General features: G+C 30.8%; 1 protein-coding gene across 1 annotated transcript; it reads right to left on the reverse strand.

The window, feature by feature from the left end:
- Positions 1 to 1,620: 1,620 nt before the first annotated feature.
- Positions 1,621 to 5,038, reverse strand: LOC111315746 (WD repeat protein). The gene is made up of 2 exons (XM_022917718.2): positions 4,640 to 5,038; positions 1,621 to 2,175 (listed from the first exon to the last, which is right to left on the reverse strand). The coding sequence occupies exons 1-2, from the start codon at positions 4,991 to 4,993 to the stop codon at positions 1,963 to 1,965; spliced, it is 567 nt and encodes a 188-aa protein (XP_022773453.2). The 5' UTR covers positions 4,994 to 5,038; the 3' UTR covers positions 1,621 to 1,962.
- Between the last annotated feature and the right edge of the window lie 12,621 nt (positions 5,039 to 17,659).

A 17,659-nucleotide genomic window follows, 5' to 3' on the forward strand; every position in this document is an offset into this window, starting at 1 on the left:
TTAGGGTTTAAAATATTTACAAATAAAATCCAAGATCATGTTAAAAATATTATGTACTTATAATAATTTTAGTGGGCATTTGATTTAAGAGAATTCACAATTTTTTTTTCAAAATTTTATTAATGGATATTTGTTTTTAACGTTTAATTTAAGTTTAATTTAAGGTAATTTGATTTAAAAAAAATGATAGATTTTTAATATAATTTAAAGTTTTGAGATCAAAAACTCACATCTTTTTATAATATTTTAAGATTTCGAAAAAAAAAAGTTATTTTAAAATTTAATCTAAATAAAAAATAATAAAATAATCGTTATCATTTTAAAAAATATATTTAAAAATGATTGCAAGTCAATTATAAATTTTTTGTTAAAAAAAAAAATTTATATTACAATTAATGAAGTTTGACATGAAAAACGTCTTAAATAAATCATTATTCAAATAAATATTTGATTGAAAAAATATCTTAAATGATTTTTTAAAAAATTACAAGATTATTTAAAATATTTTTTTATTAAAAACGCCTTAAATAATTTATCAGGATTAAATAACTCCCTTTAAAAAATATATAACAAGATTATTTAAGATGGTTTTGTTGAAAAATATCATAAAAAAGTTTTCCAACAAAAAACCAACCAAATGCAAAAAAAAAAAAAAAAAAAGAATAATTTTTAGGGCGTTTTTATTGGAAAATGCCTTTAAAAGGTACTTCCTTCCAAATTCCAAATATTTCACACCAAAAAATTTTGGACAAATGAAGGTGACTATGCTTGGAATTATATCAAATTTTAAAATTGGTACATACGTCAAAGAAATTATAATGATTATTTAAAACTTAAAACACGTAAATTTTCAATTAATTATATAAATTTAAACACAAGATATTTTTAAAAAAAAAAAAAAAACTCTAAATATCACACTTTTTTATAAAATCACTCTTTTTGCGGAATTCAAAATTTCGCAAACCAAATGTCCCCTTAAGATTTTCATAAATAATTATTTGTTTTTCTTAGACTTTCATTAAAAAAAAAAACTATTTGCCTTTTAGGAAAAATATAAGTTTAACATACATTTGTGGTAAGATGTACATATTAAGAGCATAAAATGTACAAGCTAAAATCCAAAAAACTTGTTAGTTATTAGGATCAAAATGGTAAAAGCAATTTCTCTATCATTAATTTTGTAACTCGATATTTTCTTTCTACTAAATATTTTTTGCCATGATAGTAATGATAAACATTGTGGTTCTCAACTCTCCAATTTGTAATTCTCCCCTATAAATTTTCATGCCAGTCCTTTTAAAATTGACTACAACTTTGGTGAGATGATTGAAATTGAATCAAAGAGGTCATTCTTGGTGTGTTGCCTTTGTCCAAATCCAATAGCTAATTGCTCACAAATTGATAAACTATTCTGCAGAAATCTCTGTCAAATTTGTGTCACAAGCTAAACACAAAACACATTTTTTTTTGTTTTTGTCCAACCACAAAATTTTTACAAAAATTTTAATCTTGTTACTTGTGATGTTTTTTTTCGTATCATTTTTGTGTTTTGTTATCATATCATGTTCAAAATTATCATGTCTAGCATTCATGCTCTACATGTAAGTTATAACTTGAGTATGAGTCAGAAATACTTAGAACATATTTACTTCCAGCATATAGCATAATAATGGTGGTACACTGTTTTAATAAGAAAGATATATCCTGATAGCAAACTTAAATAGCTTGTCACTGAATTCCCTTCACTTCAAAATCTTACAGATTAATCTGAGTTTCATCACAATTTAACACATTTTGTGACTTCTTGCGCTATTTTGATTTATGATATATGTGTGGAAGTGTTCCACGAACATCAACAGATTATTCTAGGCATAGAAACAAAAATGGAGGGGGGAAGCACAAGATTTCATCATTACCAGCCTCTTATCAGGCCTAAACAAAATGCCTCTTGAGCATCTCTGTTCACCAACCAAGCTTCTTCAAGAAATCCTTCGTTCTCTTCCTCATGCGTGTAAAAACGATAACAATGCAAGCGAGGACCCAAGGAGGGAAATCTCCACCTAAAATGTTTAATTTCTTGATCCATTCCGGAGTATCCTTCACTACCAGAGCTATCAAAAGTGTTATAACTGCTACTCCTACCAAGATCTTGGTTATAGGTTTGATCAAAGAATCCTGAAATCAAGAACGAAAGAAAAGCCACTCGTCATATCAGCTTATGAGCAGACAAATCATAAGCATCATGAAGAGTTGAATATAATTTCCAGTCATTGGCCAAAGAAGCGGATAAGCCACGATGAAAACAATATTTGAAGCAGTCCAGGCTTCATAGCCAGGATTTATTGCTCACAAATCCAACCACACACACACACACACATATATAGGTTTCTAGAATTCAAACCAAAAAGCTCAAACAGACTTAAACAAGATCATAGGAAAGAAAGAGTGGCTATGTCAAAGAATTTTTAAGATCTATGCAATGGAGGAAAGGAAAATAAATATAAGGAGGTACCAAAAAAACGAGCATGCTTCATACATCATAAAGGAAACTCAAAGTCTATCAGCTCTTTTAAGATCTATTTAATTGCTTTAGATGAGCAACTAACCATCTGTTACATTAAAATATTGGAACATTGGAGATACTGAAAACTAGTTGGGATCTGGAACATGAATCATCAGATGATAATCATGTGCATAGGAACGTTTATACAGTATAGGGGAAAGTGCAAAAAGGATATAACACATTATTTATTTGTTTGTATAAAGTGTGGGTGGGTTGGGGAAACTTATTTGAATAAGGTAAGCATAAAGCAACCTCAAGGTTTTATTTGGTTTAGGGATGCAGTCCTCATTGGTTTAGGGATGCGGTCCAATCCTTGTTTCACTTAACACAATATTTGCATTTGACAAGTTAAAAGTCCAATTAGTCTACCAAATATAATAGGCTTTAGCCTGAGTTAAATGAAAGTACAAAAAGGATACAAAACATTATTTATTTATTTGTATAAAGTGTGGGTGGGTTGGGGAAAATTATTTGAATAAGGTAAGCATAAAGCAATCTCAAGGTTATAGTTGGCTTAGGGATGCAGTTCAATCCTCATTTCACCTAACACAATATTTGCATTTGACAAGTTAAAAAACCAATTAGTCCACCAAATATATGAGTTAAATGAATTTATCAAGTCTTTTGATTAGTAAATTTAACCCTTATCACCCTAAGGTTTAAGCCGTGGGACTCAAAGCCATGACAACTGCTTCTAAGCAACACACTATGACTTGGTTATCCTAATAACTATTATAAAGACAATATATAAGCATGATTCACCTACATCAATTGTAATAAAATGTTGAGTAGAATTTGGTAAAAGCAGACCCTTTTTAACCATTTACTGTTAAAACTCTACATGTTTACATCATTATAACTTAGATATTTACAGACATAGTTTGCACCAGAATATTTCAACCTATTTATATCCTTACTATTAAATATCTTTTATTTAAAGAAGTAGATTAAATGACCTAGCAATTGAACACTAGTGACCTGATGATTCAAAGCTGTCACCAAGTCGATGTTGAATCCAGGTTGAATAGCCACACTCAAATTTGAAAACAAACTTATTCTACAACTGTAGAAAGTAGTCAAAGATAATAAAAAAAAAATCTACTAGGTTGAGGCTTGGGTGCTCACTTCAAATGGTATATGATCCTGATGACCCATCTTGATTTTGGATTCTCTAGAGAGTCCTAGAGCATCCAACTTGACTAATTCATTGCTATGATAAATCAAAACCCAATCTTTCTACCAAAAAATAAAAATAAAAATTATCCCCAGACTATGGCCTCCTTTATACCCAAAAAAGAAAAAAAAGCCAATCTCAACATGAGGATACATTAGATGAAAATACAAGGGTTTATATAGCTCAACACCCTTAACATTAATCAGTGTAAAAAGACTCCCTCCATTCAGGGTTCAGTGATAAAATTTTCAGTGTATTATACACTATAGTCTAGTAATTTAGATTAATTCACAGTGCCAACCTAAAAAAAACATCCTTGACAATTAGCTAAAGCTGGTAAGGCTCCATATGGTTATTCCTTTCAATAATTATTTTTTGTGCTTTACTTCTAAAAAATTGCTATAAAAGCAAAATGCAAATGGCAGATTGCAAAACCATAATGGCTTAAAAATGACTAAATGACCAAAATGCAACACCAATACTATAAATATAACATAGTCATTCTACATAGAAGTAAATCATGTGTTTTCTTCTCCAAAAGAATTACACCTTCAACCTTTAATTTCAAAAAATATTGTTTGTTTATATGACCAAGCATATATTTTGAATTTCAGCCACAGATACTAAAAAAAAAGTGTAAAAAAGCAAAATTACTTATATTTGATTATAAATAAGCAAATAGTTTCATGTAAAAAAACAATATTCAGGGATTTTGCTACTAAAAAATACGATTTTGATCTTTAATTGCTCGGAAATATGTGCTATTTTATATCCCAAGTAAATTTTAGTTCATTTCGAGATATAAATTTGATTAAATTATCAACAATATATATTTGATATAATTCATGTTAAAAATCACATATAACCAATAATCATGGAAACAGATAGAATTTTGAAATTACTTTTGGTTCGCCGTCAATGTAAACCACCGAACCGTCCTTGTATCCAATAATAGACCTTCCATTTCTCGGATGAAATCGGACTGGGACGCCACGACCCGACTCAGTATTGTAAGCGTAAATCGATTTGAACCCGTATTTCTCGAGTATATCTCGGACCTCCAGTTGGTCCTGGTCCCATCCTCCCAAGCTCGACCTGAACACGTCGATCGGACCCTTGCCTCGTCGATACAATCGGATCTCTACTTCGGGCACTTTCGTCTTAACGGTTCTCGGGTTCGGGGGGGAGCCAGGATCGGATTTAGCCTCATTCGATGCTTCGATTTCTCCGGTTTCTTTCGCGTTTTCTGTTTCCATTTTTGTCAAAAGCAGGTTTGTCGTTCTAGGAGGAAAATAAAAGCGAAGGTGGTTTTTACCTCTGAGGTGAGTCGCTATCCAATGAGTTTAGGTGGGCGATTTTGCCACGTGTTTTTATGATAAAGAATCTAAGATTGTAGTCCACCGATATTTTAGGGTTTTGTTTTTTAATTTTATGAAAGATATTAGAGTATTTTACTATTTTTTATATGTTTTTATTCGTCAAATTCAAATAAAAAAACCAATGCATTAATCATAAATTATTTTTATTAAATATTACCTTACCAATGCTTATTACGTGGACTTAAGATTTGTAAAAATAAAACTTAAAAACTTTTAATATTAAAACTTTAGAAACAAATTTTATAAACCATACCCTTCATAAGAGATAAATTATCATTATCTTGTAATTTAAAATTATGTTTGATATATAGAATGATAAATAAAATAAGATATAATTATTTTATATAATATTTAGTTTGTATTAAAAGAAAAGATATAATTATAAAAAAAATTAATCATCATTTTGGTATAGTATAATCCAATCTTCTTAAAATGAAAAGAATTATTTTTAATTCATAAGATTGAATTTACATATTTTATTATATCTTTTAAAATTACATTAATAATTTTAATTATATAAATTTTAAAAAAGATAATTTTGATCAATAAATAAAATTATCTTATTTTAATTTTATATATATTGAACATAAAATAAGATAACATTATTTAATTTAATTTTATTTATAATATTATTTTATCATATTTTATCATAATTTTATGCGTCAAATACACTCTAAAGTTATTGTAATTCTCATAAATGCAGAATTTATTTTCTTTTAAGGCAATAAATTATAGGATTAAGACATAATAAATGACTATTTAATTAATTATCAAAATTATATTCCTAATAAAACCTAATTTTAAACTTATTTAAAGTAAAGTAAGGTAAATTATATGAAACCATCGTGGTTTGAGGCCGTTCAAATTAGAATTTTATTGATTTTTTTAGATAAATTAAATAAGAATTTGAGTAGGATTTTGGCTATCTAAATTTCTAAGGATTGGGATTTCAATTATTATTATGAAATTATTCATCTATTCTAATTATGAAACTTTTTTATGATTTATGGGAATTAATTAGTTGAATTATTATTATTATCTTGTTAGTTTCAACATGATAATTAGTATTGAGTTTTGGATTATGTCCTTTATGCAATATGGAGAAACTTGATAAATTAACGTAGGATGTTGGTTTGGATTAATGATTGAATGATTGAGAATGATTTTTTTTTTTTTTTTTTTTGGATTTGGAAAGAGAAAAAGAGTAAATTATTGAATAAAAAGGAAAAAAATAAAAGAAAAAATTTTGAAAAGAAAACAGAAGAAATCATGATTTTGGAGAAAAGAAAATATAGCAAATTATAAGATAGTTAAATGTTAATCTCTAAACCTTTTGAGTTACTTTCAATCCATATTAAACCACAAGGTGGATTTTTGTAATTTAACTTTTGAGGGACATTTGATTCGAGAAAATATGAGATTTTTATCTAGAATTTATACTTGTGAGAAAATGATTTCTATGTTTAATTTTTGGGTATCTATTTCCTAAAGTAATATCAAATTCCAACAATACTAAAACATCTCGAAATCAGAAATTCATCTTTTTTTTTTTTGTAGTTTTTTTAAGATTTTTGGAGTAAAGTTATTTTTATCTCATATTTGACTTGAATAAAAATATTTTTTTTATTTTATCCTTTTGAAAGTCAACGTATGGTAATTTTATTTTACAAACATCAACTATTGCATTTGTTGAAAACAAACGTAATAATTGTAATTACTTTTTTTTGGAATATTTTTTAATTAAGTAGTAATTTTTTTTCTCACTTGAATACTATGTTGCTATGCTTTAAAACGTAATAATTATTATTATTTATTGTGTTTATTTTAATAGAAACACAATATTGAATTTGTACTTAACTTTTTTATTTTTCCATTGGAATATTATGTTTATAGTATTTGAAGCATAGTATTTATTATTAGTTACTGCGTTTTTTTGAAAAAAATGCAGTAGTTAACAAGTTTTAAATTTTTGAATATATCATAAATAGGTTACAGGTTAAAAAATTGGCAACTGATTTTTTTTTTACACAAATGTAATTTTGAGAGTTGAATATTTACAATTGAAAAAAAAGGTGACAGTTATGCTACGATGATGGCAATTAAAGTTTTATTACTTTTAATATAAAATTAATTGAGAGTGATTTAAAGTAAATAATAAAACATAAATATAATTAATTTATTAGAAGATACATGAAAATCTTTTAAAATTGTTCACATATCAATTATATAGGCTATCAACATTGGAAAATATCCTTTTTTGTCAAAGGTTTTGGCTTTTATATATTTATATAAGATATAAGATATAATTTAAGAGTTGAATATTTATAATTGAAAATGAGGTGACAAAATCATTCTATGATGATTGTAATTTAAGTTTTATTAGTTTTAATATGAATTTAATTGTGAGTGATTTAAGGTAAATGATAAAATATAGATGTAATTAATTTATTAGAACATACATGACAAATTTTTAAAATTGCCTACATGTCAATTATATAGGCTATCAATGTTGCACAATTTTTTTTTTTGTAAAAAATTTTGGCTTTTATATATTTATATAAGATAACCTAGACAAAAGCATATTCTTATTTATAATGTTGAAGTTGGTGTGAAAACTTAAGAATAAAATTTAATTGAGAGTGATCTAAGGTAAAAAATAATTAACTTTGATTACAAATTGAATTGAAAGTTATTTATATAAGGTAAAAGTAATGAATATTTAAATGAGAATAAATGTAATAACCTAAATTAAATAACTTTACTTTTTTTTACATAACAAATTTATCAAATTAAATTAAACATATTGATTTTTTTAAATAAAAATTCATCACATAAAATAAAATAAAATATATTTATTAAATGATACATGGCATTTATTCATGATTGTATACATGTAAAAAATAGAATATTCACATTGAATATTTTCTTTTTTGTTGGATGTTTTATTTTTATATATTTGTATAAAATAAGATATAAAATTAATAAGGTGTTCAAGGTATTTAAAATTTATTATAATAAGTTGACTAAAAATTAAAAATGGAAGTAGTGAGAGTAATTTAAGGAATATATAAAAACTATCATTTAATAAAAATTTAATTTTATTATCATTATTAGATTAATTTCAAAATCTATTTTTCATTTCTCTCAAGTATATTGAATACATATTAAACTTGATTATTCTAATTATCAAGTATAAATTACTTTTCAATGTAAAATATTTTTACTCTTGATTTTATCTTAATTTATTTTAGTAAATTAATCATTTAAAAATAAATGTTAATAAGAATCATTGAATGCGTTTTATAATAATGGAAATAAGCTATTTTAAATTCAATTTATTTTACCATTAAATTCTAAATTTTAAAATTTAAATGGATAATTAATTTTGAACACATGTCAATATTTTATATTGTCCACATGTCGAAAATATAGATTATCTACACCAGATTATTTCTTTTTTTGTTAGAAAGTTTGGCTTTTATATATTTATATAATGTTCTATGGTTTGAAATCAAACATTATTTAATGTTCTATGGTTTGGAATAAAATATTATTTAATTTTGTATAATTTAATATATATATATATATATAATTTACTCTTTTATTTTGTTTAAATACATAGTTTTTTTCATCAAAATTAGGGGCAGCACCGAGCAAAAGTTTCTACAAAAGAAAACTATGTATTTAAACAGAGCAAAAGAGTAAATAATTTCATATCCATGCATCGTATATGTTTAAAACATAATTTAATGAAAGAAAACTATGTATTTAAATAGAGTAAAGAAGATCATTGTATGTATGAATGTACTCACAAACATGTATTGTATAAATCAAATAAGAATAAAAATAATGGATTAAGGGAAATGATAATTAGGAAAATACTAATAGGAATTTGAAATTTTAAGTTAAAATAAAATAGTTGGTAGAGTTTTTGGGTGATAGGAATAACAATACTTAGGTAGGAAGGGTCTACTTTTAATGTAAAGTTTTTGACTTTGACACAAAGGTGAAAGTGGGTAGCTTTAAGGCAAACATAATAGTATGTTGGTTGAGATTTTTGTAACAAGAGATGGCCTTAAAGATGTTATAGTCAACTATGTAAAAGATGGATACAAAATTCTAGTTGATTTTGTAAAGTAGGTTATTTCCAGTAGTCATATTTTCACATTGATAATAAAGGGCAACCCAAGAATCTTATTGCGATCAAGTAAAATGTAGATTTCCATTCTTTTTTTTTTTTTGGTTGAAATAAAACAAAATGTAAATATTAAATGCTAATGGTTGACTAATAATAACTTTAGAATTAAGAGTAATTACAATAAAAATATTTCTATAAATAATAATGCTTATTTAATATATAAACACTCCTAAAATTATAAAGGTAATGAAAATAGAATCTATATGAAACTTTTATTTACGTTTGGATATAATTAGCTCTACTTTATGGTAAATAGAAAATAGAATCAATTGAAAGCTACTTTAACAATTTTTATTTATGCCTGAACTGGAATTAGCTTTGCTTTATGGTAATCATGAAAATGATAATATCAAAGCAACAAACATATGTAATGACTAAAACAAAAAAAAAAAAAATCCTATATTAAGTAAAATCACTTCCTAAAAAAATAAAAAAATGCATACTTAATACATATGATAAGATAGGTGACAGGCAATCACTTTCTTTTAATCTACAATCTAGTTTGCTCTCTTGTTTCATGATCCAAAAAGAGAAGAATAATGAAGATTTGATATACAAATCAATATAATAACAAAAACTTAGAAAAAAGAATAAAATAATATGTACACATCTTTTTATAATTTAAATTGTAATGGAACTAATAGCAATAGCCAAAACATAAGAAAAAAAAATCCAAATCATTAAATTTTAAAGAAATTTTGCTTAATTTTCTTGGTACCAAAACAAATTATTTTAAAGGGAATGTATTTTCAAAATGATTTTTTTTTTCAAAAAAATAACTTATTATATGATTACAATGAAGCATAACTTATTATATAATTATAATGAAGCATGAATTTAGAACAATTTCACTCAAAAGAAAACAAATAGAAGAGTAACTAAAATAATACAAAACCAAACATAAAGTAATAAAAAACTTTAAGAAGTAACTGATTATATTAAATTTTGTGCATCTAATCCACCTACATATATAACATCACAAAGACAAAAACGAATTTAAGTTATTTTTACTACATGACAAAAGGCATATCAAGACAATGAGAAAAAAAAATATTGAAATGATACAATCTATTTCTTCAATATCCCAAAACACCTTTACTTATAGGGTGGGTCTTGCTATCTTAGAAATAATTATGAAATGATTTATAATTTTTGAATGATTAATTGATTAAAATGAATTTAAGAACCAAATCAAGATCAATAAGAGTATTTTAAATTGAGAGTAATTTATGCTTGGCAATTATAATAATAAAATATAACGTGTTTTAACTTGTTTGGAGAAATGGAAAAGGAAAGATTTTGAAATTAGTGTAATAATGTTAATGAAATTCATTTGATATTATATATACCAAAATTAATTTCAATTTATTTAATCATCTATTAATTATTTCAAAATTATATATATATATATATATATATACATATTAAACATATATATAATATGTCTTAAATGGTGTAGTAAATAAATAGGTAATATGTTAAAAAATTGAAAATTGAATTTTTTCTTATACAAATGTAATTTAAGATTTGAATATTTACAATTAGAAAAGCAGGTGATAAAATTATTCTATGTTTATGTCAATTAAAGTTTTATTACCTTTAATATGAAATTAATTTAGAGTGATTTAAGATAAATAATAAAATATAAATGTAATTAATTTATTAGAAAATATTAGATAATTTTTTAAAATTGTCCAAATGTCAATTATATAAGTTATTCACGTTGGACATTTTTTTTGTCAAAGGTTTTGGATTTTATATATTTATATAAGATATAAGATATAATTTAAGAGTTAAATATTTACAATTGAAAAATAAGGTGATAAAATTATTCTTTGATTATGGCAATTAAAGTTTTATTACCTTTAATATGAATTTAATTAAAAGTGATTTAAGATAAATAATAAAACAAAAATGTAATTAATTTATTAAAAGAGATATAACAAAATTTTAAAATTATCCACATGTTAATTATAACGGTTATTCACGTTGGACAATATCATTTTTTTGTTAAAGGTCTTGATTTTTATATATTTATATAAGATGCCAAATATGATTTATATGAAAATTGCAATAAAAAATTGAAAGAGATTGCTTTAATATATCATTTTGATTGATTTTTTCTTTAAGTTAAATAGGACTATCAAATGAGTGGCACATCATAGGTTATGCTTGGCAGAATCAATTGTTATATTTACAATGATTCATATGCTTATACTGTGTTGGGTTAAGGGTTTTCGGCCTATTGAATTGGTATGATACGACTTATCAAGAGTTAGTGCTAGTGCTAGTGTCATAGGCTTCGATCTTAGACTCAGAATCTTTGTGGCTTTAGGTTTGAAATCACCTCCTTCTAGTCTAAGTCAACCTGAAACACAAGTGTGTGGGCACTAGAACAATAGGAAGGACAGAATGTGCAAGTTTGAGAGAAATAGAAAAACAAGAGAATTGCTAAAATATGTTATGTATTTTACTAAAGCAAAAGTGTGAGATGATGTACAAAAGAGGGTGGGACAACCCTCTATTTATAGTTGAGGCCCCCTAATATACTTATGGCTAAATCCCTAGAATCAATGAATTACAATCAATTAAGGAATTACAATCAATCAAGGATTACACAGATTACATCAATTCAGGATTTTGCTTTCTGATTTTTAGGGTCAATTAGATTCTACTAAAGGCTCCTACTGATCATGTGTGCTTTTAGAAGATCTGTTTGCGCACTTCCCTTTTTGGGCCTTCCCTAATGTGGTGCGGGCATCATGCGGGCCTGGCCTACATGCTGTGCAGGAGGTCTGGACTCCTTTCTAAGGCCTAGTGCACAAACCCCCGTCAATGCTCCTGGTGCGCGTGCCTCAACCTCTGGTTCTCGTGCTGGTGCACTGATGTACCTGGCGTGCCCACCCAGGGCGTGACATTCTCCCTCACTTGATTACACGACACCTTCGTTACCTTTTTTGCATGGTACTACCTGATCTGGTTTTAAAACTACCATAAGTTTTTTACTGGCTCCTAGTTTGCCTCATCGTCTGAAAGTCCCTTCCAGCCCACCAAGTACTCTTGTATTGGTTGATAGTTCTTCTGCCTCACCTTTTAGTCTGCTATGATGCTGTTGACCTTTTTTTCATATGAGGCTCTAGCTCTCAATGGAGCACGCTTTGACTCTGTCTGTCCTGAATCTCTCACATCCTCATGGAATAGCTTGAACATGCTGACATGGAACACCAGGTGTACCCTTGGCTTGAGTGGCATATCCAGTTTGTAGGCAACCTTGTCTACCCTTTTGACTACTCGAAAAGGTCCCTCATACTTTCAAACTAGGCCTTTGTGCAGCCTCGTATGGCACACAATGGGATGTAACTTCACCAACACTAAGTTTTCTACTTGAAACTGTACGTCCCATTTGTTCTGGTCTGCCCATTTATTTGACCTCTTTGCTGTCTTGTGGAGACAGACTTTGGCCAAGTCAGCTTGCTCCTGCCAAGCCTTGGCAAACTTGTATGCTACTAGATTCAGCCCTGTATAACCTGCAGCAATCGAATCGAATATTAGAGGTTGCTGACCTGTCACGATCTCAAATGAACTCTGGTTCGTTGCCTCGTTCCTTTGCAAGTTGTAAGAAAATTAAGCAACATCTAGCAGTTTTGGCTAGTCCTTTACGTGACACTCACATAATGCCTAAGGTAAACTTTCAATAGTCCATTCACACACTCAGTCTGCCTATCGGTTCATGGATGCATGTTGGTGAAAAAGTTCAAGTTTGACCCCAATAGTTTGAACAACTCAATTCAGAACCTGCCCGTGAAATGCCTGTCCCAATCATTAATAATGGTCATCAGTATTCCCCAGTATTTCATCATGTTTTTTAAGAACAATCGGGTTACTTTTTCGATTGGGCACTCATTGATTGCTGGAATAAAAATCTCATACTTGAAAAATCTATCCATCACTACTATGATGCTTTTGAACCTCTCTGCCTTAGGTAGACTGACTATAAAGTTAAGAGTGACACTTTCTCATGGTCACTCTAGCATTGGCAATGGCTCCAAGAGACCGTCGATTTCTTGAGCTCCACTTTGTCCTGTTGGCACACAAGATAAGTCTTCACATAGGCCTTCACATCTTTCCTCATGTGTGGTCAATAGTACCACTCATCTAGCAAAGCCAAGGTGTGACTCACCCCTAGGTGTTTGGCCCACATCGAATCATAACACTCATGCATGATTTCCCCGCGAAGCTTCCCATGCTGTGGCATAAATAACCTATTGCCCCTAGTGTACAACAAACCATCATGCAACCAAAATTGCCTAGTCTTACCTCGTTGGGCATACTTTATGAAAGTATTGGTTGTAGGATCATGCGCAAGCCCTTCCTTGATGCGCAGCACCAAAGACCTTTTTGGTTGCTAATGGCAGCAAGGTTCACCTTTTTACTTAGGACGTCAACCACCATGTTCGTCCGTCTTGGCTTGTACTCATTTTAGAAATCAAATTTCATAAGAAAATCTTACCATCTTACCTGCTTAGGGGATAATTTCTTCTATTACTGGAAGTAGCTGATTGCCATATTGTCCGTCCTGACCACGTACCTTAACCTCAATAGGTAATGACACTAAGTGCGTAAGCAGTGCATCACTGTTGTCTTTTCTTTTTCTTGGACCATGTACCTGTGTTCAGTCTCGTTGAGCTTTCTACTCTTGAACGCGACTGGATGTCCCTCTTGTATTAGTACTCCCCTTATAGCAAAGTTTGTTGCGTCTGTATGCACCTCATACGGCTTGGCATGGTCTAGTAAGGCCAAGACTAGCTCATCGGTCATAGCTTATTTCAACCGATCAAAGGCTTCCTGACACCCTATGCTCCACTCCTATGCTATCCCTTTCTTGAGCAAGTTAGTCAATGGCGTGGCTATGGGTGAGTGGCCTTTGATGAAGCCCATATAGTAGTTGACTAGCCTAAGAAATGACCTCAACTCAATGACTTTGGCTGGCAGTTCCCACTCCAAGATGACGTGCACCTTGACTTCATCCATACGAATCCTGTCACCTCTCACTATGTGGCTTAAGAACGAGATCTCTAATTGGACAAATAACCATTTCTCTCTCTTGACATACAGCTTATGTGCCCACAACATCTTGAACACCTGTCTCAAGTGGTCTACATACTCTTTCAATGTCTGGCTGTATATCACAATGTCATCAAGATAAACCATAACAAATCGATCAAAAAACAACTGAAGTACCTTATTCATGAGTGTACAAAAGGTTGTTGGGGCATTAGTGAGTCCGAATGGTATGATTAAGAACTCATACAAATTGTACCAAGTGAGACACGCTGTCTTAGGCTCATCTCCTTCCGAGATCCTGACCTGGTAATAGCCCGACCTCAAGTCCAGCTTAGTGAACCACCTTTCACTTTTAAGTTGGTCGAACAAGTCCGCAATGAGTGGGATAAGATATTTGTTCTTGATGGTCTACTTGTTCAAAGCCCAGTAGTCTATACACAACTGCAATGACCCATCATGCTTGCGTTGGAATAAAATTGGTGCACCATATGGTGCTTTAGATGGCCTGATAAAGCCAGCATCAATCAACTCCTTGAGCTACTTTCTTAACTCCTTTAACTCTGGTGGAAACATTCGGTAAGGGGCTCTAGCTGATGGCTTAGCCTCGGCCACTAGCTCAATTTTATGGTTCACCTCCCTCTTAGGTGGTAGCCTGCTAGGTAGCTTTGTGGGTATCACATCGCTAAAAGACTCAAGCACCTTTAGCACCTTCAAGGGGGTATCAGTTTCATCGTCTTTTGGTTCCTTATACTTCAGGGCTGTCAAGAAGGTGTTTTCATCTCTGTTCACTACTTTAGCAAATTGAATGGTTGACACCACCTTAGACCCAATCCCGGACTCATGCCTCAATGGTACAATACATTGGCACTGTGCATCTAGAATGCAAATGTAATTAAAAAAAGGCATAAAAAGGGCGTTAATCTAAACAACAAAATCTAACCTAATCACAAACTCATAGTCATCTAAGGGTATAACCTCAATGGTTTCTTTGCCCTTCCAATCTCCAAGTTGTAACTCCACTCTTTGCGTTACTCCAATGGCTAGAACTTCTTTATAGTTCACAGTCTTGATGATTTCAGTCCTTTTCTACACTTTCAGTTTAAGCTTCTAGGCTTCATCACTTGAAATAAATAAATGTGAGGCATCTGTGTCCATAGTGCGCTCACCTTCTGACTTGTAACCATCAGATCTACAAACATCAAGTCCTTTAGCTTGTGGTTCCTTTTACTCTAGATAGTATTGAGTACCAACGACCCAAGTTTTGCTACCTCTGCTTCTGACTCTTCGTCAGACTTTTTGTCTATAGTAACTAGTTTACCCTTCTATGGGTAATTACACGTTATATGGCTTCCTCTATATAGGTAGCATGCGAGTAGCTCTTGGTCCCTCTTTACCTTTCACTTGCCTGCTGGTGGCTTTTTCTCGCCATCTTTGTTCGAATGATATCAATCCTCATCCTTAGACTATCGATCATAATCCCTTTCTTTGGACTGCTTCTCCTAGTCCCTCTTGTCCTTGTCTTTTCCCTTGGGCTTGGATGACTCAAACTTGTTCAGTGGTTTAAACTCCGCTAAGGACTCAACAATAGTCATAGCTTTAGCCAAGTTACAAACACCCTGCCTTTGCAGCTCGTGCTTCACCCATGGCTTCAGCCCATCTATGAAAGCAAACAGACCCTCTGTCTTACTTAGATCCGAGATTTAAAGCATCAGTTTAAAGAACTTTTGGACATAGTCCCTTATCTCCCCTTACTGAGTAAGCCTGTACATCTTCACATGTGCCTCATTATTGGCATACTCTAGGTAGAACTGCTCTTTGAACTCTTTTTGGAACTCTACCCAGGTTTCAATCATAGTGCCCCTGCGTTTCACATCATTACACCTGTACCTTCATCATAACAAGGCAACATCAGTAAGATACATTGATATGGTGCTTACCTTGGTAGCCTTATCTTGCATGCTCGTGGCTCTAAAGTACTGCTCTATGCCCTATAGGTAGTTGTCTACTTTTTTGGTCACCTTGGTCCCTTTAAACTCTTTGTGCTTGGGAATCTCCACACAAGTCTTAGACGCTCTAGCAAACATGCCATTCCTAATAACAGTCTTACACGTAATGAACTCGCTCCTGAGCTCTTTCATTTCTTTGCACATGGCCTCTATGCCATCACGTATGGTCTCCATCTGGGCTTTCAAGGTCTCGTTCCTTTAGGTGATCAAGTCCAGGCCTTGATTGAGAGCAGCTTGTAACTCAAAATTGAGCTCCTTTTTTATGGAGTCTAGTGCCTCAAAATGAGTCTCTACATTATCAAGCTTCTCTTTCATGTCATCCATAGTCATTTCCACTTTCGACAGCCTCCCATTCATGGTAGACCAGATGTTTCTCGAACTGACCTTTTTACCCCTTTAACGGCCTTGCTTTTGAGCCTCAGGTTGTTGGCTAGTAACATCGCTCTAGGATGTCATCTCTTTGATTACGATTTAACCTGTACACACACAAACAAGCAGAACCAATCTGATACTAATTGTCACGGGCTCCGACCTTATACTCGAATCCGTACGACCTTAGGCTTGGAATCACCTTTTTCTAGCCTAAGTCAGCCTGAAACACAAGCATGCGGGCATTAGAACAATGGGAAAGACATAATGATCAAGTTTGAAAGAAACAGAAGAATAAAAGAATTGCTGGAATATGTTCTATATTTACAAAAGCAAAAGTGTGAGATTATGTACAAATGAGGGTAGGGCGACCCTTTATTTATAGTTGAGGTCCCTAGTTACACTTATGACTAAATCCCTAGAATCAAAAAATTACAATTAATCAAGGATTACACAGATTACATCAATTCAGGATTCTACTTTCTGATTTTTAGGATCAATTAGATCCTGCTGAAGGCTCCTGCTGATCTTGTGCGCTTCTAGAAGATCTGCTTGCGCACTTCCCCTCTTAGGCCTTCCCTGATGTGGTGCGGGTTGGCCTATATGCTGTGCGGACGGTCTGGACTCCTCTCCAAGGCCTAGTGTGCAAACCCCCACCGATGCTCTTGGTGCACGAGCCTCAACCTTTGGTTCTTGTACTAGTGGGGCCTGATGTGCCTGGCATGCCCACTCAGGACACATGGCACACAACATGGTACGATAAACAAGTAATAATATGTTATGGTGTACCGGCACATAACTGTTATAAATGAATTTAATTTGGTAATTTTTTTAATTGTATTTAATGTTAATTTTATTATATGATGCATGTTATTTTGCTTTCATGGTACTTTAAGTTAGCAGTAT

This window comes from Durio zibethinus, chromosome 20, assembly GCF_047325235.1.
Source record: "Durio zibethinus cultivar Kanyao isolate XHJ-2024 chromosome 20, ASM4732523v1, whole genome shotgun sequence".
NCBI lineage: Eukaryota > Viridiplantae > Streptophyta > Magnoliopsida > Malvales > Malvaceae > Durio > Durio zibethinus.